This window comes from Xenopus laevis, chromosome 3S (assembly GCF_017654675.1).
Source record: "Xenopus laevis strain J_2021 chromosome 3S, Xenopus_laevis_v10.1, whole genome shotgun sequence".
In the NCBI taxonomy this organism is placed as follows: Eukaryota; Metazoa; Chordata; class Amphibia; order Anura; family Pipidae; genus Xenopus; species Xenopus laevis.
The window spans coordinates 101577057-101602982 of NC_054376.1; the positions used below are offsets into that span (position 1 = coordinate 101577057).

Here is a 25926-nt window from a genome sequence, read left to right on the forward strand (position 1 = left end):
TCACATTCGAGTTGCTGGTTTTAAATTTGAAATTGTGTTGACCCCCCCAACAATATGAAAATTCAAATTTACCATTCAAACCTTAAAATAAATCTGCCCCTTAATGTAAGTTGTAAAATTTTGCTTTCCTTATCTTAATCTTATATTAAATTATTTTCCTTTGGTTGGTTATACAAGCAGTTACATTTACTCTGTTAATAAATGTTGCTGTAGCCTTAACTATATAAATTGGTATCAATCTCATTATTGAAAGGTGGTGGGTAAGGGTAAGTTCCCACAGGGCATTTTGGGGAGATTTTTTAGTTTTTTGCGGCTAATCACACGCGTCGGTTCGTTTTCCGAAGTCGTCTGCGGTTGCCTCACGAGGAAACTTCGGGCGACTTCGAAAAATGAATCCCTGCATCTGATTAGCACCGGCGTTTTTTCATTTTAGCCGACGCATATTCAGGGAAGGCGTTTGGGGAGATTGGTCGCCGCAAAAACGAGGCGAATAGTCGCCAGGCGACCAAATCTCCCCAAAACGCCCTGTGTGGCCTGACCCTAAAGAGTTGCAGAGAGGAAGCTGGGTGACTGTATTAGTAAGTTGCTCTTTATAAGAGGCATGGGCCCTCCATCATGGATTGTTTTGTTTTTTTATCAGAGATTGTCTACAGTAAATTAATTCCAGTATTGTTATGCTGACTAGTCTCACATGCCTGTTTTTGTTTTCTCTTCTCCTAATACAGTATCTACACATTATTCTTATACTTTTGTAACAAGAATATTTACAAATGGTGGTATAGTCACAAGGAGAATAAACAGCTCTATGTTAATATTTCAAGAAGGGACCATCTTACATATATAAATGCTAATAAGGTAATTTATTATTAAATAAGAAATGTTAGATGTGCAATGTCAAAAAAAGCTTCCGAAGCCCGACTCTGTATATGATATCTGGCTTCTCCCATTGCATATAATTGAAATAATTCTCCCGGGCATTTCTGCGGTGTAAGCTATAAACAAAAGACACACCGTGTCCCTGTGTTATGGTGAGGAAGAGTGCAGGAAATTGCATGTTGTGCTGGATCACACTCATCTGCTTATGAAATAAAGATAAGGAGTATGCAGAGTGACCAAAGCTTGGGCTTAGGTGAGATATATTTCATGTAAGAATGGTTCTTGTCAGATGAACCCTTAAGCAGTGGCAGATGGCTGAGGGATTACCCAGGTAATTATTTAATGCTGATCAAAAAAAAAAGAGCAGCTAAAGCTGGCTGCCTAATCCCTTCTGCATGCCTCCCCCTTGGAAATGTGTTACACACAGGGTAAACTGTGTAGACAAAGGAAGGATCAGCCCAATGTCCTCTGCCATCATAAACAGAGACTCGTTACTGCTTTAGGGAAATTACTTTTCTTTACAGTGATACACCTACAGAGAATGTAGAAGTATGGGCGAAGTCCAAAAGGTATGTGGGCAGGTTGGTAGACTGAAAATAGAGAGACGCAGCGTTGAGCAAAAGCAAATAGTGCAAGCCTATCTCTAAATACAATGCTTTTAATTCCTACAGCAATATGTAATTATGGTATGGGTTCTAAATATCATAGCAGAGAGGCATACACACAAAATACAGGCCATGGAAAATCATTTATCCCAGTTAGCATCACAGACATATCTGTCATGCAGTTGGGTGGGGTGGTAAAAAAAACTGAAGTGACAACATGCTTTCTTTAATGTAATTGCTTCCTAATTATGTGACTGCGGTAATCATACACTGTTATTTTTGACTCCTGGCTTTCATGGATATAGACCTTTCACACACTTTAGTGGATAAACTCCTTAGATTATTACAGGGAATAAAGTGGTCTTGTTTACTGAATTGATATCATAAGGTACACTCCTACTGTCTACTACTCAGTAGCACATAAGGCAAAACAATGTGTATGAGACCAGTGCTGGGATGAAGGGATAAACAAGATACTGTATGGGGGTAGTTAGTTTTACAACAATGGATTGTTTCCATGTGTGTCCCTTATTTCTAATTTTACATTATTGTCTTGCTCACATTGGCTAACTGATGGACTGGCAATCCAAAAATCTGGATATTATCTTCCTCAAAATTTAGTGTAGGGATGACCTTTTACATAGTTTGCCTCTAACCACCTTTTCATTGGCATCCTTTGTGCACTGGATTATTTGGAAATCATTTCTCCACAGGCTTTCCAATGATTTAGTTATAAGGCATTACCATATATGAGATTATTTATGAAGTTAGTGCAATGTGTAGCAATGCAAATGCTAATTTGTGTACTTTGTGCAAGTTGTGGCTGCATATTGATTTTTGCAGAGTGAATGCAAATTGGGACTTTTTTACAGTGATATTTTGGAAATGCAATTGGAATGCAAGCCCATTCTGTGTGTATAGTCACAACATGCAAAGGGAGTCCTTAAATAACATAAAGCAGATGCACATGTTGCATGCCTTGATGCCAATACAAATTGTACCTTGCAATCATAAATGAACCCTATAGTCATCCTAATTTTTTTTTTTAAGTTCAAGTGCTAGGATTCTACCGAATACAGAGAATCCCTATACTTCACATTCACATGGGGAATTCCAGCTTCTGGTTTCTCTTCTGCATGTCCTCATTATCGCTCTCCTACCACATTCTGCACTATCTCTGATCATATCTTTCCAAGAATTCTTGTCACCTCTGTAGGCACTGTGCTGAACTTTAAATGTCCCCAACAACAACATGTGAATCCAGTGTTTCTTAACCTTTATCTTGAGGAAACCTGGATTTAGTTGCCCAAACCAAAAACTGATTTTAATGTAATACACTTTGTTTAATTTTAAGGGGCCGATTCACTAAGGGTCGAATATCGAGGGTTAATTAACCCTCGATATTCGACTAGGAATTAAAATCCTTCGACTTCGAATATCGAAGTCGAAGGATTTAGCGCAGATAGTTCGAATGATTCGAAGGATTTTAATCCAACGATCGAAGGAATATCCTTCCCCATAGGCTAACATTGACTTCGGTAGCTTTTAGATGGCGAACTAGGGGGTCAAAGTTTTTTTTAAAGAGACAGTACTTCGACTATCGAATGGTCGAATAGTCGAACGATTTTTACTTTGAATCCTTCAATTCAAAGTCGTAGTCGTAGTCGAAGGTCGAAGTAGCCCAAAAAAAACTTCGAAATTCGAAGTTTTTTACCTTCGAATCCTTCACTCAAAGTTAGTGAATCGGCCCCTAAGTGTCTCTTCTATGATGTGCCGTGACCTATAGGTTAAACTATTCTAAAGAAATTGTGTTTTTAATTTCCCACTTAACAAGATCTTGTTATAACAAGAAGGATTGTGTATAATCCATGTGCTTGGACCAAGAAATGTGTCCATTCTCATTAGGTCATAATAATGCAGAAAACCACCATACTCTCCAACATTCTATGACATGTTATTAATATTGTATTGTGTGTGCACTAATATTAATCATTCTTTTTTCTTTGAAACTGGAAAGCACTCTTCAGACTGTCTGTCATTAACGTCTTGTGAAAGGTGTAATCAGAGCTGTATTCTCTATATAGCTACACGAGGGCTGAAGCCTAGGGTGGAGGCTCTAAGGGGGCGGCTCTAGTGTGCATAAACAGAAAACAAATCCTTAAAAAAAATTCCCTCAGCACATCACAAGACACATTCAGCTAAAGTCAGAGGTGGAGCTAAGGGGGTGGATCCCTTTGTCAATCAGCACATGCACAGATTGTCCTTTAGGGCAGAGACACACGTGGAGATTTGGGGAGTTTTGGGGAGATTAGTGGCCCGGCAACAAATTTTTTGATAAGGGTTTTGATAAATCAGCCCCTTAGCATCATATCTACCAGCCCTCCGTGTTGGCCATGTTGTAACAATTAAAGGCACCAGTGGAGGAGCTACATTTCCCATTGGGAGCCAAAAATGAGACTCTGTCCACCACAGTCTGAAGGTATAGACTGGAGTAAAACTTTCCCCCTTTTCATATAACCTTTTTTAGATGCTAAGTTTGGACCTCTGAAATCTAAAAATCTAATAAAATGGGCGAACCCATGCTCGGCTTTACTGAGAAATAACATCCTGTTTGACTTACCTATAAAGCACCAGAACTCTCATGTGAGAAGCAAGCTCAAAGTTATTCCTTAGTTTTAAATGCTATCGGGGGAATGTAATAAAAATCGCTAACGGAAAAACTATTCGCAATGCGAAAAGTTATGCCTTTGCGCGAACAAATTTTACTTTGTGCGAATCTAATATAGCTTTTGCGAGCCCGGAAACTGTTTAGAGACCACTTCCTACAGTGAAAGACCGTTTGCGAATTTTATAGTTTGCGCCAATGCGCAGTCAATGTAATAAAACTTCTTACTGAAAAAGTCGTTATGTTTGCTCCAAAAGATTACGACACCTTCAAGCACTTCTTATGAGTGCGCAATTAAAATTCGCAATGCGCAATTAAAATTCTCAATGCAATTACAGTTTAAGGAACAATATTACATTGCGAGATGTGGATTTTTAGTCTTATTGGTGCGAATTGTTTTGCTCTTTGCGACTTTTATTACATTCCCCTGTAATTGTATTGTCAAAGAAAATTGTCATTGGAATATCGGCATGTAAAAAATACTAATATGGCTCTCTGAGCATAATTGTATAATTCAATATATGTTTCTGTACTTTTATAAACAAAAATCAGACTCATAAATATTATGAACTTACTTGTTTAGGGTTTGCTGTCACTTGTACAAGAACTGAAGTCATTAAACAGTTTTGATGAAAATGGAATAAGAATTGTTTTGCTGGGACTGGACAATGCAGGCAAAACCACCATTCTGACCAGGCTTGCCTTGGAGGAAGTCAGCAGTATCACTCCCACACAGGTACAGTTTTGGGGTAAAAATACATTTTATTTGGGTCCTTAAAGTTAGCTTGGTTAATAATTCTTACTCATAATGGAACAATTACAGAAAATTGGGTCTGCACACTCAAAAGGAATTTTCGACACAGGTGGTGAAATTTAAGATATGCTTTACTTAGTAAAAACAGACAATGACATCGTCATCACAGCGAACAAAAAAACATTTCACATTGTCATAATATACATACCACCCTTAAGTACAGAAAAGGCAGACAAGGGAATACAAGTAGCGGATACACCTGCCTAAATGAGAATGACCCCAACGTTTCGGCACAATAGCCTTTGTCAAGGGGATTCTGATGTGCAACCGAATAAGCAGCAGAATAAATACCCTCTCCAAAAACGCGTCCGTCCCTATTTTTCGCGCGCTACCCGAACTTCCGGATCTGTGACGTCACATCCGCCTACGTCACTTCCGCCGACTATACGTGCAGCGTAGTGACGCGGCTCCCTAAACTATCATTATCACGGGTAAGCCGAAACGTTGGGGTCATTCTCATTTAGGCAGGTGTATCCGCTACTTGTATTCCCTTGTCTGCCTTTTCTGTACTTAAGGGTGGTATGTATATTATGACAATGTGAAATGTTTTTTTGTTCGCTGTGATGACGATGTCATTGTCTGTTTTTACTAAGTAAAGCATATCTTAAATTTCACCACCTGTGTCGAAAATTCCTTTTGAGTGTGCAGACCCAATTTTCTGTATTTGTTATATTTGGTCGCTCGGTAGGGGCGACTTATGGTTTGTTGTGCACCTCATATTTAATATTTGCCTATGTTTATTGGAATTTGGTGTGCCCTCCGTTTACTTATATCATAATGGAACAATAACAAATGCTCAATGTTTACTTTCTGTTTGACTGCTCAACTGCACAGTTCTCTGGCTATACATATCTGTATGGCATTTTCAGGGCTGCAGGGCAATCAGAAACAGTTTGTGAAGGATTAGGGAAAAGACTAGATACTGGGGTTGCAGAAATCGATCCAATAGTGAGATACCGAAGGGTTCAGATAAGATCTGAAGTTGTCAGGGCAGGCAATGTATATAGAATTAGAGGGCATTATGAACTCAGCATAATGAGACCTACAATTGGGCAATCAGAATTGGGCCAAATTCCAGCTGGATTTGGTTGGTTTGAATCCTTAGAGTTCAAGTTTGGTTCAGCTCTGGAAAAAAGAAAAAATTTTTGTTCCCAAATAATGCAATTTGTTATGCATCTCATATCTGAATATGCAAATTAGGGGTTGGCTGCAGTTCTGTAATTGGCCAATCATTTGTTGCAAATTAGGTATTTGGACAAATTAAAAAATGATCCATCTCTATCTAGCATCCACAGTCAGTATTTAGCTATATATATGATTCAGAACTTTGGGGCTGATTCATTAAGGGTCGAATATCGAGGGTTAATTAACCCTCGATATTCGACTAGGAATTGTAATCCTTCGACTTCGAATATCGAAGTCAAAGGATTTAGCGCAAATTCTGCGATTGTACGATCGAAGGATTATTCCTTCGATCGAACGATAAAATCGATTCGAAGGATTTTAATCCAACGTTCGAAGGAATAGCCTTCAATCAAAAAAACTTAGGAAAGCCTATGGGGAAGGTCCCCATAGGCTAACATTGACTTCGGTAGCTTTTAGCTGCCGAACTAGGGGGTCGAAGTTTTTTTTAAAGAGACAGTACTTCGACTATCGAATGGTCGAATAGTCGAACGATTTTTAGTTCGAATCCTTCGATTCTAAGTCGTAGTCAAAGGTCGAAGTAGCCTATTCGATGGTTGAAGTAGCCCAAAAAATACTTCGAAATTCGAAGTTTTTTTTACTTCGATTCCTTCACTCGAATTTAGTGAATCGGCCCCTTTGTGTAATGACTTTTGCAGAAGGGCTGCTGTATTATATTTATGTCTCTAAAGCAGGCTCATAAAGCTGGATACTTCTCATTTCAGGGATTTAACATCAAAACTGTCCAATCCCAGGGTCTGAAGCTAACATTGGGGGTCAAAGGGCAATACGCACACACTGGCAATACGCACACACTGGAAAAAGTACCTCAGCAGCACTGATCTATTGGTGAGACGCTTGTACTTTGGTCTATGGAAAAGTAATAAAGCTAAATGTATGCTATTAGAAATAACAGGAAAACCCATGCCTAAGGTAGCTATGGCAATGATCAAGCCAACAATGAAAGCATTTTGTTTATGCCATTAAAGGTTCCTACTAAGTTCCTACTAGACTGTATGGAAATGGCTTAGCCACGATATTCAAAATGCAAACATCCATTCACATCTAGTGATCAAATATTCACAGAACAGACAAATACCCACACAAATCCACAAACAAAGCCACACACGCAACCACACAAATCCACGCATGAACCCACACACACTCTCTCACATCCTCAGGATGTACATTTGGTAACCGTAGGAGTAGTATATGGTTTACCATCTAATATAACCTATTATAAAATGCAATTACATCTGAGTTTGGGGCAAGGGTGCCAAGGGCAGCTCACTAAATCTTCCTTTTCTTTGCAGATATATGTAGTGGACAGTGCAGATCGAAAACGTTTTGAGGAAACAGGACAGGTAAAGCCTGCAAAATTGTAGTCTATTTAATATAAATTTAACCTTAAAACATTGGATTGTATTTAGTTCCTGATGTTACTGAGATGTTCTTTAATACTTATTTTAAGAACCCTTGATGTTTGACCAATATACCCCATACCAGAAGTGAATTTGTGAGGATAGATAACATAATTAGAATCAAAAGGCGCAGAACATTTAGGCTTTATTGGTGTACCCTATGTGGGGCACCTTTATAATGATCAAGCGGTACCCCCTTAAAAAAAATGTTCCTAATCCTTTAATATACCTACTGCCAATTGATAACTTGGAAAGCTGATACGAGGTTTAAAAGATTGATGTTAAAGAAGACATGAATACCGAATATCTATTCTTGATTATCAACAGAAGACAGGCCATACATTCATTATACAGTGGACATTTAGGCAATTATAATTACTGATCTATCATTCTAAGGCTATGCTTTATATTGGTATTTTGTTTTTCCCAGTATACGGGTTTTATGGGCTGAGTTTTACAATGGAGACAGAGTGCGGACATAGTTGGTGTAAGGAAAACCGTAAGTCCTTCCCAAGATGGCGTCCAAGATGGCAGCCCTCTGGATCCTGCTGGTCGCAGCACGATGACGTCAGCGTCTTTCCGTCCCCGGATTGGTCGCCGGCGTCGGAACGGACGCCGGCGTCAGAACGTGCGTCAACGTCAGGACGCTGGCGTCAGTGCGTCAGCGTCGGCGTCATGACGTCAGCGCGTCCAAAATTGGCGCCGAAACCTGGCCTATTTAAAGCAACTCCGGGATTCCCTCAATGCCCGATTATAGGTTTAGTTTACTACTCCTGGGTGTGATTCATTGCGAACTTCTTGATATTTGTGTACGGACCTTTGCCTGAAAACTTCGACCTTGAACCTCTTCTGCCTGGACTGATCTTGTTGCCTGTTTGACCATTCTTCTGTTTCATCCTCTTCTGTACTGCGAACTTGGACATTGTTATTTCCTCCCTTGGTCCTCACTACTCCTGAGGCCTTTGGCCTTACAGTTGGGTTCATTTTACATCATCTTTCTTGTGTGTATTAGCCTTTATGCGCCTTTTCTTGAGGGATTTAGTGAGCGTGATATAGAACAACATTGAGAAGTGGACAGAGAAACATTTTTTTTTAGTTCAGCAAGAAAGTAGAGTACCATTTGCCACTTATCCCAGTTGGTTTTTTTAAGTTTAACTATTCATGTGGTGTACAGAGCAGAATTATACTGAGAATGTGTGAATAACAAAAAGCCATTATTAATTTTGTGAAAGTATTGTGATTTTAAGCAACAGAAAAAGTAAAAAGAAAAGATATGAGTTCCCGGGTATAATATTGTCATGATGTTTCATTTGCAATAAATATAAGAGCTTTTGAGAAGAATGCAGTCATCTAGGAAAAGCTTGGTCTGCTAGTTCTATTTAATTCTGTTTAATTGCCTTCTAGGAACTGGCAGAATTAATAGAAGATGAAAGCCTTGTGGGGGTTCCTTTGCTGGTGTTTGCCAATAAGCAGGATTTGTTGACCGCAGCCCCTGCAGCTGATATTTCTGCGGGATTAAATTTACACACGTACCGAGACAGAACTTGGCAGATCCAAGCATGTTCAGCCCTCTCAGGAGAAGGCATCCAGGTAATAAGTCTTCATTTAAAGGAAACCATACAATCTGCTTCTGTACAACAGGCATATAGTATATGCTGTAAGTGGCCAACAAGGACGGTAAAAAAACATAAGTATACCTTTAATTTGGATCTTTAAACTAAGTGAAATAAATTCAAATCCTCCTGTTACTTCAGTTTAGGTTTTTAGAGCTGCCCCTCAACTAGCCTTGAATGTTATAGAGTAATTGATTTCTTTGTGTGTTCAGCTGGAGAAAATGGTGGTTTAGTGGAGAGGACACAATTTCCTGACAGTCGGTGCTTTAACAAACTGGCACACTTTACAAAGTTGTTTGGCTTTTTAAAAGTGCTAATTCATCGGAACTTACTGAACTGCTTTGAGTAATGAAAATATTTATCTATGTGGCATTTCATTTCAGCAGGGGCACTGAACTATCCTCCCACTAACATCCCACTGATTATCCCCAGCCCCAAATAAAATGAGAATTACTTTAAGGGGCCGATTCACCAAGGGTCGAATATCGAGGGTTAATTAACCCTCGATATTCGACTGGGAATTAAAATCCTTCGACTTCAAATATCGAAGTCGAAGGGTTTTAGCGCAAATAGTGTGATCGAACGATCGAAGGATTATTCCTTCGATCGAACGAAAAAATGCTTAGAATCGAACGATTCGAAGGATTTTAATCCAACGATCGAAGGAATATCCTTTGATCAAAAAAAGTTAGCCAAGCCTATGGGGACCTTCCCCATAGGCTAACATTGAATTCGGTAGCTTTTAGATGGCGAACTAGGGGGTCGAAGTTTTTTCTTAAAGAGACAGTACTTAGACTATCGAATGGTCGAATGGTAGAACGATTTTTAGTTCGAATAGTTCGATTCGAAGTCGTAGTCGAAGGTCATAGTAGCCCATTCGATGGTCGAAGTAGCCCAAAAAACACTTCGAAATTCGAAGTTTTTTTACTTCGAATCCTTTACTCGAAGTTAGTGAATCGGCCCCTGTATGTGATGCAAGGCGTCGCCCTGTCCCCTTCCTTTTATTTAATCAAATTTTCATCATTGGAACCAGAGCAATTGGGATTTATGTACAGTTAATTTTAAAAACTATAGTATCTCTTGCGCCTCCCCAGTGTTTCTGAACCAATGTGGGTGTGGTTGGGCAGCATGCCGCCCCCTAAAATCCTGCCGCCCTAGGCCCGGACCTTGGTGGCCTCTCCACAAATCCGAGCCTGAAGACAAGTCTATTGGAAACCTGCTGAACTTGTAAAAATTACATTCAGTCTTATGAGCTGTTAGTAATGCAGAAAATCACTTGTAAATATAAACTAAAAAACTAAAGTAAATTTGAAATATAAACTGCTGGTTGTTTTGTTTTTAAATGAGCATTTATTGTAGTATATAGTGGTCATAATAGACCTGGCCCAAGGGTTAGCCACTGAGAAGATATTATGGAATGTGCATTTTTACCACTCATAGGGGCTGATTAACTAACTTCGAGTGAAGGATTCGAAGTTAAAAAACTTCGAATTTCAAAGTTTTTTTGGGCTTCTTCGACCATCGAATGGGCTACTTCGACCTTCGACTACGACTATCGAAGGATTCGAAGTAAAAATCGTTCAACTATTCAACTATTCGATAGTCGAAGTACTGTCTCTTTAAAAAAAACTTCGACCCCCTAGTTCGCATCTAAAAGCTACCGAAGTCAATGTTAGCCTATGGGGAAGGTCCCCATAGGCTTGGCTAACTTTTTTTGATCGAAGGATATTCCTTCGATCGTTGGATTTAAATCTTTCGAATCGTTCGATCGAAAGGAATTATCCTTCGATCGTTCGATCGAACTATCTGTGCTAAATCCTTCGACTTCGATGTCGAAGGATTTTAGTTCCTAGTCGAATATCGAGGGTTAATTAACCCTCGATATTCGACCCTTAGTGAATCGGCCCCATAATGTTGTGGTATAATAAATGTGGACTTCACTTTGGGACACCTAGGGGGTTATTTATTAGTCTGAATTTATCTCAATATTTTGTGCTACAAACTCTGATCAAATCCGCTCTGGGTTTTATGTGTATTTATTACATTTTCCCAAAAATGTGCTTTGCAGGAAAAAATCTGATTTTCACAAATTTCAGGGTATTGCACGAAACCCAGCACACATCAAAAAATCATTGAGACTTCTCCCATTGACTTATATGCAACCTCAATAGGTCTGAGATGCAGGATTTTCAGATTCCGACTTTTCCATCCTCGGGGTTTAATAAATTAAATAAAATAAATTTAAATAATTAAATAAAAGTCTGATTTTATTAAAATATATCACAAATTGTTCGGGATTTTTGCATTCAGAGTTTAGTAAATAACCCCCTTAAATAAATGAGGAAGTTGGTATACCCTAATTTGACTAATTGGACAAATGGATTTGGTAAATTGGACTGTTGTTAACAAATGGGGTAAAAACACTACTCGGTTTGCTTGATGGGAAAAGGAGGCGGCGTTAGTTGTGTTTAAATGGGTCTGTACACTAATAATTTAATACTGATGAAGGGAGGGTTCCTTCCTCCCCCAGGGAGGGTTCCCCCCGAAACGTTAAATTTCTGGTGGGATTAATTCCCTGACTGCATAATCTAGAGTTTGTGTGGATCTGTTTCGAAATGTTTATTGTTGCTAAGGGACCCGGCTGGGCCAAAGGAAGACCAGCACCACCATTGCAGTAGAAGTGAATCACGGGTGTGCGGCAGAATAATAACATTTCATTTAGCCAGTGAGAAGGGCCTTTATTGATATCTCTCTTTTTTTTATTGTAGTGTACTGCATAATGTAGATTTTCAACACCAAGAAATAAAATAAAGAACATAATGTTATGTTGTTCCATGACGACATAAGCAATAAACATTCTACTAGAGCATTCTACAAAGAAGAGCACTAAAATTTAATGTGTGACTGGTGCTATATTAATACTTATATATTTTGGGCAAACAGACCCCATTCCTAAATGTATTAGGACAACATTACAAACTGGACACTCAACTTGAACATGTAATAATACATATAATAATACAGGTTATAATAGGCTATTGCCTTAACAGCTTTTCGAGGCAGAAGTGGTTACATAAGGTTTGGGTAACACACCCCTTATTCAGGTATAAACTGAATTTATATAACTACTGAATTTATATAACCGCTGTGATCTAAAATGGTACTTTGAGCCTGTTGTTTATATTTGAATCTTGCTAACCCTTACTAAATTACCTTTTCTTAGGTATTACAAAACATTATATAAAGTATCCTTTTATAAAGTATAGTAATAAATGGAAAAAAAACTTGCATCGGAAAAAATGGAAAAAAAACTTGCATCGGGTTTACTAAGGGGCCGATTCACAAAGGGTCGAATATCGAGGGTTAATTAACCCTCGATATTCGACTGGGAATTAAAATCCTTCTACTTCGAATATCGAAGTCAAAGGATTTTAGCACAAATAGTGCGATCGAAGGATTATTCCTTCGATCGAACGATAAAATCCTTCGAATCGAACGATTCGAAGGATTTAAATCCAACGATCAAAGGAATATCCTTCGATCAAATAAAGTTAGGAAAGCCTATGGGGACCTTCCCCATAGGCTAACATTGAGTTCGGTAGCTTTTAGATGGCGAACTAGGGGGTCGAAGTTTTTTCTTAAAGAGACAGTACTTCGACTATCAAATGGTCGAATAGTCAAACGATTTTAAGTACGAATCCTTCGATTCGAAGTCATAGTCGTAGTCGAAGGTCGTAGTAGCCCATTCAATGGTCGAAGTAGCCCAAAAAACACTTCGAAATTCGAAGTTTTTTTATTTCGAATCCTTCACTCGAAGTTAGTGAATCGGCCCCTAAATGTCTGCTTTTATACAACTGTTCGGTAAAAGCAACTTGCTTGTTGCTTCTTGTTATCAGAACAAACATTGTGATTTTTATTACAGTGCCACCAAATTAGATATTTTTTTGCTGATTTGTAATATGTGTATTGTTGCCTTCTCTTTAGGATGGGATGCACTGGATATGCAAGAATATTGTTGCAAAGAAAAAGTGAAAATCATTCTGCAGGTTTTGTGGCATCTTCTGATTACCAACTTTTGCCTAAATAAGTCTTTGTAAACGTTATTAGCAAATGATGCAAATGTAAAATGAAACATATTTGCAATAAAAAAAACATAAGAAACTCCAGTTGTCCTAGATTCTTCTTTTCCTAAGTCTATCCCACAGCAATTCAAAAATGCACACTATTAACATTTCTGGCAAAATAATAATGAAAACCACCCAAAAATTAAATATTTATTTAAAGGAAAATTAATAATTTAAAATAACTATGTGCAAAGAAAAATAATTGTCATTATCAAGGTGCTGGAATGGGAGCAGAACTGAAAGCAAATAATACAAAAATTATAAATTTGCTTTGTAACACTGGGATACCAGGGACCCACCAGAGAATTATAGACTGAAAGCCTACTCCACACTATTTTTCCTCCTGTCCAGTCCTCTCTCAACTGTTATAGGATCCCTTATCCGGAAACCCGATATCCAGAAAGCTCCGAATTACGGAATGGGTCTCCCATAGACTCCATTTTATCCAAATAATCCAAATTAGTAAAAATGATTTCCTTTTTCTCTGTAATAATAAAACAGTAGCTTGCACTTGATCCCAACTAAGATATAATTAATCCTTATTTGAAGCAAAACCAGCCTATTGGGTTTATTTAATGTTTAAATTAATTTCTAGTAGACTTAAGGCATGAAGACCTAAATTACGGAAAGATCCATTATCCGGAAAACCCCATGTCCCGAGCATTCTGGATAACAAGTCCCATACCTGTATTGAACAACAAGGTAGTCTCCTCTCTTTGCATGCTATGATTGATATGTTATTCCATTTGCTCCTCTTTATTTTCATACAAAAATGCAGATTGGCCATCGTATAAGCATACAATGCCAAATAGCTGGGTGAGAGCACAATGATAAATGATATTTATTTGAATATTTTTATTGTGTTTTTGTATTATTACATACTCTTATCCTGTCTTGCTCCACGCAGGCATTTAAAATAATGTATGAATGTATGTATGTATGTATAACTTTATTTGTAAAGCACTGTTAAGGAGCCGCAGCGCTGTACAGTGCATAAAAGTACATATAAAAGTATACACAGGGAAGACAAATCACATAATAAATATATACAGATTCATATCAGGACAAAGAGATTAAAGGAGAAGGAAAGGTTAAAACTAAGTAAGCCTTATCAGAAAGGATCTAAATATACCAGTAAACCCTCAAAGTAATGCTGCTCGGAGTCCCCTGTCAAAAGAAACACCATATTTCTTTCCTTATATTATGTACACATGGGATTCTGTATCAGACTTCCTGCCTTCATCTTAAACCTCCTTGCCCCAGGCATGAGCATGCTCAGTTTGCTCCTCCCCCCCCCACTCTCCCTTCTCTGCTGTAATCTGAGCCCAGAGCTATGAGTGCGCAGAGAGAGAGACTCAGGCAGGAAGTGATGTCACACCAAGCTAATATGGCAGCTGCTTTCCTAAACAAACAGAGAGCTTCTATAGCTGTTTACTCAGGTATGATAAAACATTCTACAGAATAAATGTAGCATTCTATCTTGCACTATTGTGGGTAATCTATTGGCAATAAAATGCCTCCATAGCTTTCCTTCTCTTTTAAGTGCTACAGCATGTGGATATGAGACATAGGGGTATATTTATCAAAAAGTGAAGTTAGGGATCGCCACAGTCCTTTAGAGTGAAATTCCACCACTTTTGAAAGGCGTATTTATCAAAGGATGAACTTTCACTTTCACCCATTGATAAACACTCTTTTAAAAATCCCATAGAAATGAATGGAGAGTGGCGGAATTTCACTCTAGAGGACTGTGGCAATCTCTATCTTCACTTTTTGATAAATATTCCCCATAGTGGGAAGGAGGTCCCTGCCCCGTAGAGAGGGGCGCTCTGCCAATGAGGCGAGTTGAGCCGCTCCTGGTGCCTTTAAGAGCCAACTTTCCGTTTTTTAAACTGGAAATTCGGCTTTACTAGTGTAAGATAGCGCAATTGCACTCTCCGCACTAGCGTTGCTACCTCCCCCCCGAAAAGGTAAGTGGGCAGGGGGGGCGGCATTACAGGATCCGCCTCAGGCGGCTCTTTCCTGAGAAACGGCGCTGCCCGTAGAGCTTACAGTCTAAGTGGATGGGAGGCAAACATACAGGCACAAAAAATAATTGCTGGTTGCGAGATACACAGAGTCCTGGTTTTTATCATTATTTTTGAAAGGCATGATTTATTTAAGGATTTCCTTTGGGGTACAGAAAAACAGGAAGGAAGGGGAATATGTCCTTGGTCTCCATAATCTGTCGCATTCTGTCATTCTTGTTGCTAGGCAGTAAATGGAGCCCTAGCAACCAGATCTCAAGAACAGAAAGTTGGTTTTGTTTTTTTTTAATAAAGACCTATTGGTATTGAAAACAGTTTTAGAAAAATACCACAGTCAACATCAAGCTTGTGTTTCTCCTTTGTACAAATTCATTATACTGTCTAAATGTATATTTTATCTTCTTCGTGTATTTATCACGTTATATATTTTTGGTAAAAAAAAAAAGACCATGTTGCACTTTTTTTCTCCACCACAAACTATAAAAACTTGGATAAGAAAAATGGTAGGCTGAAAAGAGACTGCGCATCGTAATCAAAAACTACATTGCCCAGAATCCAACTGGGAGATGAACGTCATCAGTAAAGGAACTTCCGCTTTCCGTTCCCCTCGTGTTCCTTCCAGCGGACGGCGCAGATTCCTGTTTATGATCAGAGTGTGTCGGTAACATGGGTAAAGTCAAGAAGAAGCGTGGGAATACATTTAACTATAACGTGGATAGGAAAAAACTCAAACGGAAGGCGAGAAAGAAGCATGCGCCCAGAATTCCCTGGTACGGAAGTGTGTGATACTTACAGCATGTATTCCGCGGCGGTCGTGGGTAATATTGAACTATTATTATACAGTGACCTGTCCCAGGTGATGGGTGGACATCTCTTCTGTGGTGTCCTGGGATAGTTTATTAATCAGTAGAATGGCAGCAATGTACCCCTTGAACTGTGCATAGATGTATTTCCGTGTTTATAAGCTGCAAGTCACGTGGTGCTTATAAAAGTATTTTTTTTCTTATTCCAGTGAAACAATTAGAAATGCCTGGAACGATGGAAAGTCTGTTGCCAAGAACTTGGCAGAAATGGGCCTGGCAGCTGATCCCAATAAGTGCCTCCCTGTGCGTCCCAGCAAGGTGAGCCATGATAGGAAGCATCAATTTACATCTATAAATGGTGGTGGGTGGGTGTGTGTGTGTGTGTGTGTCAGGCCAGTTAAACAGTCTTGGTCATATCCCTTCACTGCTACAGCAATATCTGTATGTGTTAAAGGAGAAGGAAACCCCCAGGGCGCTAAACCCCTCCCCCCCTCCCCTGTGTTGCCCCCCCTCCCTCCTCCCCCCTGGCCTACCTGTCCCCCTGGGCAAATGCCCCTAACTTTTTACTCACCCCTCTGCGCAGGTCCTGTCCACGGAGTTCGCAGTCGCCATCTTCTCCCACGCGCGTCTTCTTCCTGCTCTGACCGGCGTCTTCTGGCGCATGCGCAGTAGGAACAGGTACCGGTACGGCTCTACTGCGCATGCGCCGAATGTCACGAAGTGAAATCGGAAAACTTGGTGACATTCGGCGCATGCGCAGTAGAGCCGTACCGGTACCTGTTCCTACTGCGCATGCGCCAGAAGACGCCGGTCAGAGCAGGAAGAAGACGCGCGTGGGAGAAGATGGCGACTGCGAACTCCGTGGACAGGACCTGCGCAGAGGGGTGAGTAAAAAGTTAGGGGCATTTGCCCAGGGGGGAGGGGGGGAGCGGTTTAGCGCCCTGGGAGTTTCCTTCTCCAATTTGTCTTTCCAGATGCTAGTGCTCACCTGCAAGTAGGGTTGCCCCCTGGCCGGTATTTTACCCGCCTGGCCGAATTCGCCTAGTAACCATGCATTGATTTGAATAAGAGACTGGAACATGAATAGGAGAGGGGCTGAATAGAAAGATGAGTAATAAAAAGTAGCAATAACAATACATTTGTAGCCTTACAGAGCATTTGTTTTTATATGGGGTCAGCGACGTCCATTTGGAAGCTGCAAAGAGTCAGAACAAAAAGGCAAATAATTATAAGAATCCTTTAATAATTCATCTTACTGTTTTAATTTCCTTTAATTTATTATGTGACACCTGTTTAAAATGCTTCGTATATTTTTAAAAATAGATGTTGCATAAGTGTTTTTAATATATTAATGATAATAATTATGACCCTCCCCATTATCACCCTGATGATCTGACATCTTAGTAACTGACATCCCAGTGCACATAGCAGCTGTTATACTCAAAACAAACGAGGCAAGCATAAAGAACATAAAGCTGTCAAGTGTACTACAAATCCCAGCAAATTTTAATCAATCATCTCTAGGTTAAGAGTTGCTGTAGTCCAGCAACACCTGGGTTGTAGTCTTAAATAAATGTTGCTCAATAAAACGTTTCCCTAAGAGTAGAACTCCATGAGCGTTTTTAGTTGGATCGATTCCTGCCGACAAAACGCACATGACGGATGGAGTCGCATTTTGTGAAGATTTAATTGGACCGAATAAAAAGTCGCTCATGGAGCTCTACCCTTACTGTACTAAAACATTTTTTTTTTTTTAAATATGACTCCATATGCTATTTTTCTGCATTTAGAGCTGCAGTCAATAAGAGGTTTCCTAGCAATGAAAAAGTGTCTGCACAGAGTAATAATAAAGCCAAAATGACACAATAATCTCGATGTAAGATTACATCAAGAATGCTATTGCTGGTAATAAAGTTTTTAGTTAGTAGAATTCTCATTGGCGAATTGTTTTCCACATGTAATGAAAGCGATACTGACACGTTCCTATAAAAATCATAGTAACGTGTCAGTCAAGCATTTACTTGACACTGACATGTTCCTATGATTTTTATAGGAACGTGTCAGTATCGCTTTAGGTTTTCTGTCAACTGTGGGACATCTTAAAAGTTGGGTATAGTGTCTCTTAAAGCCATTTTTTATAATGCATACATTACATCAGTTCCATGTTTCTTACAATCTTGTGTGATGGTGTTTGGGTGACAGATATACATTTATTTACTTTATTACTGTACTCCAGGTGAAGGATGCAGAGGAACAACACAGCAACGTAATAAAGAAACCATATGTTCTAGAAGGTAAGTGGGATTGGTTTGTTACAAAAAAAGAGCAGTAGGGATTTTTTAAGAATTGTAATTATTGAAGTGGTGGCAATAGTGCTGGAAAAAAAATGTAAACATTCCATAATGACTTGACAGGACTACCCTCATGTTGTATGAAATGTTTTAAAAGTGAAATGCAGTAAATAAAATATCAATTGCTGTGTGTGTAAGCTCTGCTTTAACTTTGTCTACTTGACAGGGCTCCAAGCGTTAGCCAGCCTGCCTTCCAAACAGACAATGGGCATTTCTTCTGACATGATTCATTATGTTCGGCACATGGTTGAAAATTATGGTGAAGACTACAAGGTAAATGTGCTGTGGTGGATCTAGTAGTTAAAAATAGCCCATTAACATCTACCGTGAGCTCTATTCAGCCTCAAGTTTAGCCCTGCTGAGGCTCTGTGGAACTGTAGAAAGTAAGGATCTGAGCTGTAGTATGGAAGTTTTCATATATCATTTAGATTATTGTTAAAAGATCAAAACATTTTTTCAGGATTCCCACCAGTGAGATGTTAACAGTTGAACCTAATATGTCTTTGTTTCATGTAAGCAGCAATTTAATTATGAGGGGTAATGAGAGAACTTGAGAGCTATCTGAACTGTCATACCTGATTCCACAGATTGAGAGGAAACCATGATGTTCTGTTTTTTAACTGCTGTAGAAGCAAGCAATTGCTCTAGCTCATTAAGCTTTGTCTGTGCAGGCAATGGCCCGGGATGAGAAGAATTATTATCAAGATACACCAAAACAGATCCAGCGCAAAGTCAACTTATACAAACGACATCACCCACAAGACTTCCAGGCTATGATTACATCCCACGTAATGCAATAGAACATTTTATTGTGAAGAAGACAGTCCATCTGACTGAGGACATTGCCATTAGTTGGACAACCCTCAATCCAGATCTCATGGAACATCAGTACATCTGCATCAGCATTCAGGCCTAGTATTCATGAACCTGGATCATATGCCCAACCAGCTGGGAATATTTGTTTTTGTTGCAGGGACATACTGTTATGAATACATGTTAAGACATTCAAAAGTTAGCACCAATTCAGTCATTTTATTATATATAAATATAATTTTTAAAAATTTTCTCTCCCTTGTCATTAATAGCTTATTTTTTTCAAGTGATTATTTTATACTAGAACCCTGAATGAGTGTGTGAGCCAACACACACTGAGTGTAAACTATGTTGCTCAGTGTCCATCTTTTTAGCGCACAGTTTGACCATCTTGTATAGACTATGTATTTGTCTGCGCCTGCAACAGGAATAGATCCCCGAAAAACACCCGAGCAGTTTGAGGATGGTGACTGTAAACATATTTGTAGATGTCCATAAGGCACATATATCAACCATCCCTTTGAAGAGATGTGTGGCACTGGGTAGTTGCTGGATGATTACCACCATTTTGTGCTGGTCCTTTAAGTTTATGTAATCTTTCCTCTAGCAGTGTCTTCACAGTATGTAGCCTGGTGCTGTGGCCAGCTCCATCTGATATGGCACTAGTTCCTAGCGAGGTCACCTCCCTATCGCCAGTAATCCGATGAAGTTCTGAGTGAATTTCAGGAAGGCACAGTGCAGTATTCTGATCTTTGAAGGAAAGGGAGGTTGAGAAAATTAGAATACCAAGTTGCTTACCCTTTAAACATGTAGCCTGATATTGAGAGTCTTTCATGGGAAATACGGTCTATTTGTTTCATTTTGACAAGGGTGACTGGGTTTATTGGATAAAACATGGCAACAATCTAGAATAAAGTTCCTTGGGCTACAGCAATTTTTATGGAGGACACACATTGGCCCAGGTCACAAAGCAATTAACTTAACTGCAATGGTGTGAAACATATGCGCACCCCTCCCCCTTGTTTAAACTTTTACTTCTATAAATTAGAGATAAATCTGTCGATTCTTTGCATTTCTCCACTGGAAGAGGATCTGCTATTAACCTTATGAACACTGTGTCTGGAGGTGCAAAGTCTCGTTAAGTAGGGGATACATTAGATTTGATTACAGCCTTTTGCTACTTTGCACTGCCCCTTAAGCACAAAGTCACTTTTGAGATAATGTTTGTAGAAGCTGTGTGGTTGACTAGCAAAGATCAGTGCTGAGGAGAGGAATGGGGTCACTTTAAAATAGGATTTGTGCCATGTTCGCTTTTTTAAGCACCAGGAGACATTACATTTTATTGTTGGGCTGTGAAACAGAAGGCACAAATGCAACCTTCTAAAGGATTATTGCAGCCTCAAGTCTGCAGAGTTGGTGGTGTACTGTCTTTATGTTCCCACTATGCAGATTAATAAACAACTCTTAACTACACCATTAATACTATAAAGTTAATTTTCCTTGGAGCATTCTTTTTTGTGTCTATTTGTACCTGCTTATTGCCAGAACCATAAGCTGAAGATCTGGTGCTTCATGAAGAAGCCAGTGCAGTTCTTGTCTAGCAAGGTGGATGCGCTTGCTGTCTGTTGAGTCCACTACAAAGACTATAATGTGGCCATTCTTCAGATATTGGTTCCAGTATGTCCGAAGATTCTGGCTGCCTCCAACTATGAAACAAAATGATAATTTATCATCGAACATAAGCAACATATGTGCCACCAACAGCACCTCTAAACCGTAAATTAAAGCCTAAAATGTATTTTCTGTACCTGGTGATACAGAGTAATGCAAGAGTTCTGGTCTGCTCTGCTGCTGGGGGTAACTTCTTTGATAGATGCATTGGCAACAAACGGAGAAGTTACTGAATGATGCTTCCAGCAAATATAGTTATGTTCCAGCAGCAAAGTGGTGCTGGCAAACCATTATGTACATAAAACAACTGTAACCCCGGTTGACGTGAGGACTGTTTTACAGTTTATACCTACTTAAGTGCACCAACATAAAAAATGGGGGTTAAAGCTACAAGGACAAGTACATACCTTGTTCTGCAGGTGGTTTGTAGCTTCTCACAAAAATGTATCTGTCATTTCCCTCAACTCAAAGTAGTTACAGCCTATGGATGACCTTCATAATCTGTCCAAAAAAATGGCAACTTTCATTACCTTCTAGCAATTCAATCCACAGTCCTTGGTGGAGAATCTGGGCAGAGTTAAATCCATGAGTTGGAGCAGAACTGGACTTTGTAGTATTGGTGCTAACAGCATGAATAATGCTGCTTTCGCCAGCTCCATCCAAACCCAGTACTAATAATACCCTATCCAAATACTTCACCTAAAATGAAAAGTGAAGTGTTATTGTGGCTTTAAAACACAAACAAAAAGATATGAAACCAACAGAGGTACTGAAAGAAAATGATCTAATGCAAGTACCTATGAAATAGAAAGGTATTTAGAAAAACAAAAATTGCAGCATATGACTTGTTTTTGGTAGAATGATAAATAAGGTTATATCAAGGTAAGAAAATGTTTGCACATAAATGCACAGTATGTTATTTATACAACAGTGTTCATGGGTAGAAAGTTGCATTCTAACACAGGCAGAGATACCTGAATAAAAAGAACTACAGTTTACTGTTGCTGTTAGAATTAGTGTTGCCTGTGGTGCACTACATTCGAGTGGCAAAGAAATCGCCCACCTAGAAGCACCCTTTGTGTATGTCAAGTATGTGGTTATAGATTGCTGACCACTTTTCATAAGCAATTCTGCATAAAGCACTATAAAACAGGCTCATACATGTTGCCATTATATACTAATATAATATTCTAATATATAATATACTAGCTAGGGGTACCTTTATCTCTGACAGGAGGACATATAAGTGCATTGACTGACTTTCTAAAATAGCCAGAGAATTGTCCTAAGTGGTATTTACCAGTGGTTGCCCAGCATAGGCAGGTCTAAAAGAAAGCCACAGCTGTGCATAATAAAAACAACAATAAATTCTGCAGAGCCCTGCCACCCTGAGATTGCAGTTACTGACTAGAACATTTATTGCCTACAGCTATTGCAACTCCAGTCTCATAAATACCTGACCTATATCTGCATGAGTGCTCCTTTGGGAAACCCAGCAGTAGTGAATCCAAAATGCATGAATTCAGTCTTGCACTGTACACATTCCGAGTCTGGATGGGCAGTCGTGTATCATTCCACAGTGCTTCTATATAAAACTGTGTCAGTGTCTGAAACAATGTAAAAAGATTTGTGTCCTCGGCCTTACGCGTTTCGTGTTATAAAAACTTAGTCATAGGCTAAATGTACGGAGCTTAATTACAGTATTTAGTCATGTGCACAAATCACAACACCAATTATCAAGTGATCCAATCCCTGAGTCCTCCACATAAACCAACCTCTATGTCCAGTTATCTGAAGTGTAGGCACTATAGACAATATATAGTATAGTTAGCCTATGACTAAGTGTTTATAACACAAAACATGTAAGGCTGAGGACACAATAAATATTTTTAAATGGTTTCAACTATCTGGTGGAATATTGCCTTCATTTGAGTGCCTGCTCCATGTTTCTTTTTGGTTGTCCTCTCCCTATGCTGAGGTCTCAGGGTGGTGCACCTGGGCCACTTCCCTAATGTGGTAAGTAACAATTCCTGCCATCCCCCATCAACATGAAAATTCACTAATGGGTTAATCTCCTGCTACTCCCAGCCTGGACAGAAGATAGTTAATTTTAAGAACTCATAAAGCCCACCCCATCCTGGCTCACATCAGTCTTTTCTTCTGTCCCAGCCTGGGCATAGTGTGAGAGGTTTAACAGCTTAAACTAACTCTCTATTATTTATTTTACAGGACAAGAAAGTACTCACTTATTTGCCAAATTGTAGATTACAGGGTGCAGTTTTGATTCTGGAGGTTCTTTCTACACCCGTAGCCCCTGTTCCATTTTGACAACAGCGTTGTCAGGAAGGGGACCCTGTGCGGCCGGGGTATTATTGCTGCTTTGCAGTGCCTGTTGGTGCTTTGCACACTCTGTATGGAAAGCTGTATGGCGCCAATCTGGATTTTCCTTGCTGCTGCCTACATGTGCACTATGAGGGATCTGGCTGTATCTAAAAGAGTCGATGCAAAGCTGCCGAGTGAGTACCATGCTTTGCACTTTGAAAAAATACGAACCTCCAGAGTGTTATGCTTATTATGCATTCTCTTACTGTTTTGAGTGTCTCTGCTCCTTCTGAAGAGCCCAGTAAAAGTGGGTAAGTGAGATTCAGAAGCATTTAACAAGTCTGCAATGAAGAGCATAGGATTTGTAATACCTTTTCACTGAATATCTTTCTAAGAAGGTGAATTGTTTCACATGATGCAGCCATTCCTTCCACCTCCTTGCCAGATCAGGAGTCATTAATTAAGAGAGCAGTATCCCAAACTCTCAAAGGGACTTTCTGCTTAAGATCTCTCTGTGCCTCTTAAGGTTTCTCTATCTAGGAAATTTTCTTTAATAAAGGGCCAGCGGCTAAGCTCAGTTGCCATGGTCAGCTATTAAAGAAAGCCTACAGCTGTAACTCATTTGCCTTGTAGAAAAATCAAAGATACACCTTTTATACAGCTTAAGAAGGGGGGCTGAGAGGAAGATCTCGCTATTTGACCAAAAGCTTTTAATCCCCTTATTAAGTCTGTTAGATGTACCATCAACCTGGAGGAGTTTGACCAACTAACCAATTCTCTTCTTTTTCCAAGGGCTCAGACCCTGTGGCGCAGCGCCTGGTTTACAGGTATGGAGCTTTGAGTTCGAATACCGGCTGTGATCCTTTGATGAATGCTCAAGTGCCAGATTTTTTTCAGGCAGAGTAGTTTAAAATCTTCAAAAGAGTTCTGCTTGAGAGAGAAGTGTAAGAGCTGCATCCTTTTTTCAGGTGAGACTAGTAGATCTGATGGCATACTCCAATGGCTAGATTAGCTAAGATGGCGGCTTTGCTAATAGATGACATTTCAGCACTGAAACATCCCAGGAATCAAATAAATGTTATGTCTTCTTGATGGCCTGTAAGCTTACTGCAGCTCTGTTGGCAGCTACAAAGGCCCTTTCTCTGTGGGCAAAGAATCTGAAACAAGCCGTTGAGGATAAAGTTCCCAGAAAAAAAAAATTAATAAAACTTAAAAGGTCTGGATGACTTCAGAACAAGCCTCTCTAGAGCTTGTCCAGCTGTCAGTTTGCTCTTTGTCATTGAAGTTGCAGCGCAGAGCCCTTTGGGTTAAAACATGGTTTGCAGATACTGGGTCCAGGAATTTCTCTGCAAGATGCCTTTTGAAGGGAAAGGATTATTTGGGAAAGCCTTAGATGACATGGTCTCCAAGTCTTCAGGGGGAAGAGTACTTTTCTTTCCCAAGCAAGGCAGTTCCATGGAACATTTGTAGGTCTTCTCAGGGGCAGGTAGAAGACCTTTTCCGAGATACTGAACAATATCCTAGAATTCAGGGTGGTTCTTCTAGGGTCTACAGTGAAGATCAGACAATGCAGCGGCTGCAGCTTATTTTAGAAATCAAGGGGAACAAGGAGCAAGTTCTTAAAACTGTCCCAATCATGGAATGGGCTTAGATCCACCTTTAAGATTTAACTGCTCTGTACATTCCAGGAGCGCAATATCTTGAGGCAGATTATCTCAGCCGTCATCTATTGGGGTTTACGGAGCTGAATATGATGGCGATAGATCTTTTCTCCAAGCTTTAGATCTTCCTCTTCAGAGTCCCTTGTATGGGACTGTGGCAGTGGATGCCTTCTCCTAGAGTTGGGAGGGTCTGTTTGCTTACATCTTTCCTCCAGTACAGATAATATTGAGAGTCCTGCAGAGGATCTTATTGTCGAGGATGGAGGCATCCAAACCCAATCAACTTCAAACTGATGGTGTGGAGGTTGAAAGGAGGATCCTAAGAGAGTATGAATGTTCTGATCAGGTCAAACCCTTATCAACGCCAGGAAATGCAACACAAATTGTAAATATTATAAAGCATAGCAGATATTATCTTCCTGGGCTGTTGAGATGCATATTAATCCTTAACACCATCTGCGGTGAATATCCTGAAGTTTCTTAACAAAGGGCTACAAAAGGGTCTGAGTCTCAGCACTCTGAAAGGCCAAGTCTCTGCATTGTTGGCGACTTGGAGAAGAGGTGGTCGAGAGATCCATTAACAGATAAGTTTTTCCAATCAAAACTCAAAATTCGTCCACTGACTAGGTCTATTTGTCCAACCTGGGGTCTTCCTCTTGATCGGAGACCCCTCTCTATTGCACAACTCAGCATTTAGATCAAGTTCTTTGTGTTGCTTACTCTGAAAACTTTTTGATGTCAGCCCTTCGAGGGCCAGGCCCTTCAATAGATGCTCCTTACAGGATGTTCCATGAGGAGAAAGTATTACTCAGACCAATCAGTATCCTGTCTTAAGTTGTTTCTAAGTTCCACATTAAGTAACCAATTGTATTGCTGTCCTTGGAGCCTCCAGCATCCTCTCGGGAGGAGGATTCAAATATAGATATAGTCATACAATGTTTTGAGATTTATTTCAGAAGAAGAGAAGACTTCAGAAAG

General features: G+C 39.6%; 3 protein-coding genes across 3 annotated transcripts; 2 read left to right on the forward strand and 1 right to left on the reverse strand.

Moving 5' to 3' along the window:
- The first annotated feature begins 1233 nt into the window (after positions 1-1233).
- LOC108712394 (ADP-ribosylation factor-like protein 3) lies at positions 1234-13328 on the forward strand. The gene is given in 7 exon segments (XM_041588694.1): positions 1234-1445; positions 4730-4882; positions 6868-6911; positions 6913-6991; positions 7456-7506; positions 8968-9153; positions 13161-13328. Coding segments are annotated over 7 exon segments (579 nt in total). The 5' UTR covers positions 1234-1427; the 3' UTR covers positions 13209-13328.
- Positions 13329-15966: 2638 nt separating this feature from the next.
- nop16.S (NOP16 nucleolar protein S homeolog) lies at positions 15967-19538 on the forward strand. The gene is given in 5 exon segments (NM_001092262.1): positions 15967-16097; positions 16340-16448; positions 18367-18424; positions 18648-18754; positions 19153-19538. Coding segments are annotated over 5 exon segments (507 nt in total). The 5' UTR covers positions 15967-15993; the 3' UTR covers positions 19282-19538.
- A 1277-nt stretch (positions 19539-20815) lies between these two features.
- On the reverse strand, positions 20816-23712 carry arl10.S (ADP ribosylation factor like GTPase 10 S homeolog). The gene is made up of 3 exons (XM_018254614.1): positions 23659-23712; positions 21496-21664; positions 20816-21000 (listed from the first exon to the last, which is right to left on the reverse strand). Exons 1-3 carry the CDS (start codon positions 23710-23712, stop codon positions 20816-20818), a joined length of 408 nt encoding a protein of 135 aa, XP_018110103.1.
- Between the last annotated feature and the right edge of the window lie 2214 nt (positions 23713-25926).

Coding starts and splice junctions, on each gene's coding strand:
- arl10.S (XM_018254614.1), bottom strand. CDS start 23,712: ATGGCTGCATCATGTGAAACAATTCACCTTCTTAGAAAGATATTCAGT. Junction 21,665..23,658: donor GAAAGATATTCAGTGAAAAG/GTATTACAAATC, acceptor TTTTCATTTTAG/GTGAAGTATTTGGATAGGGT. Junction 21,001..21,495: donor GTGGATTGAATTGCTAGAAG/GTAATGAAAGTT, acceptor TTTGTTTCATAG/TTGGAGGCAGCCAGAATCTT.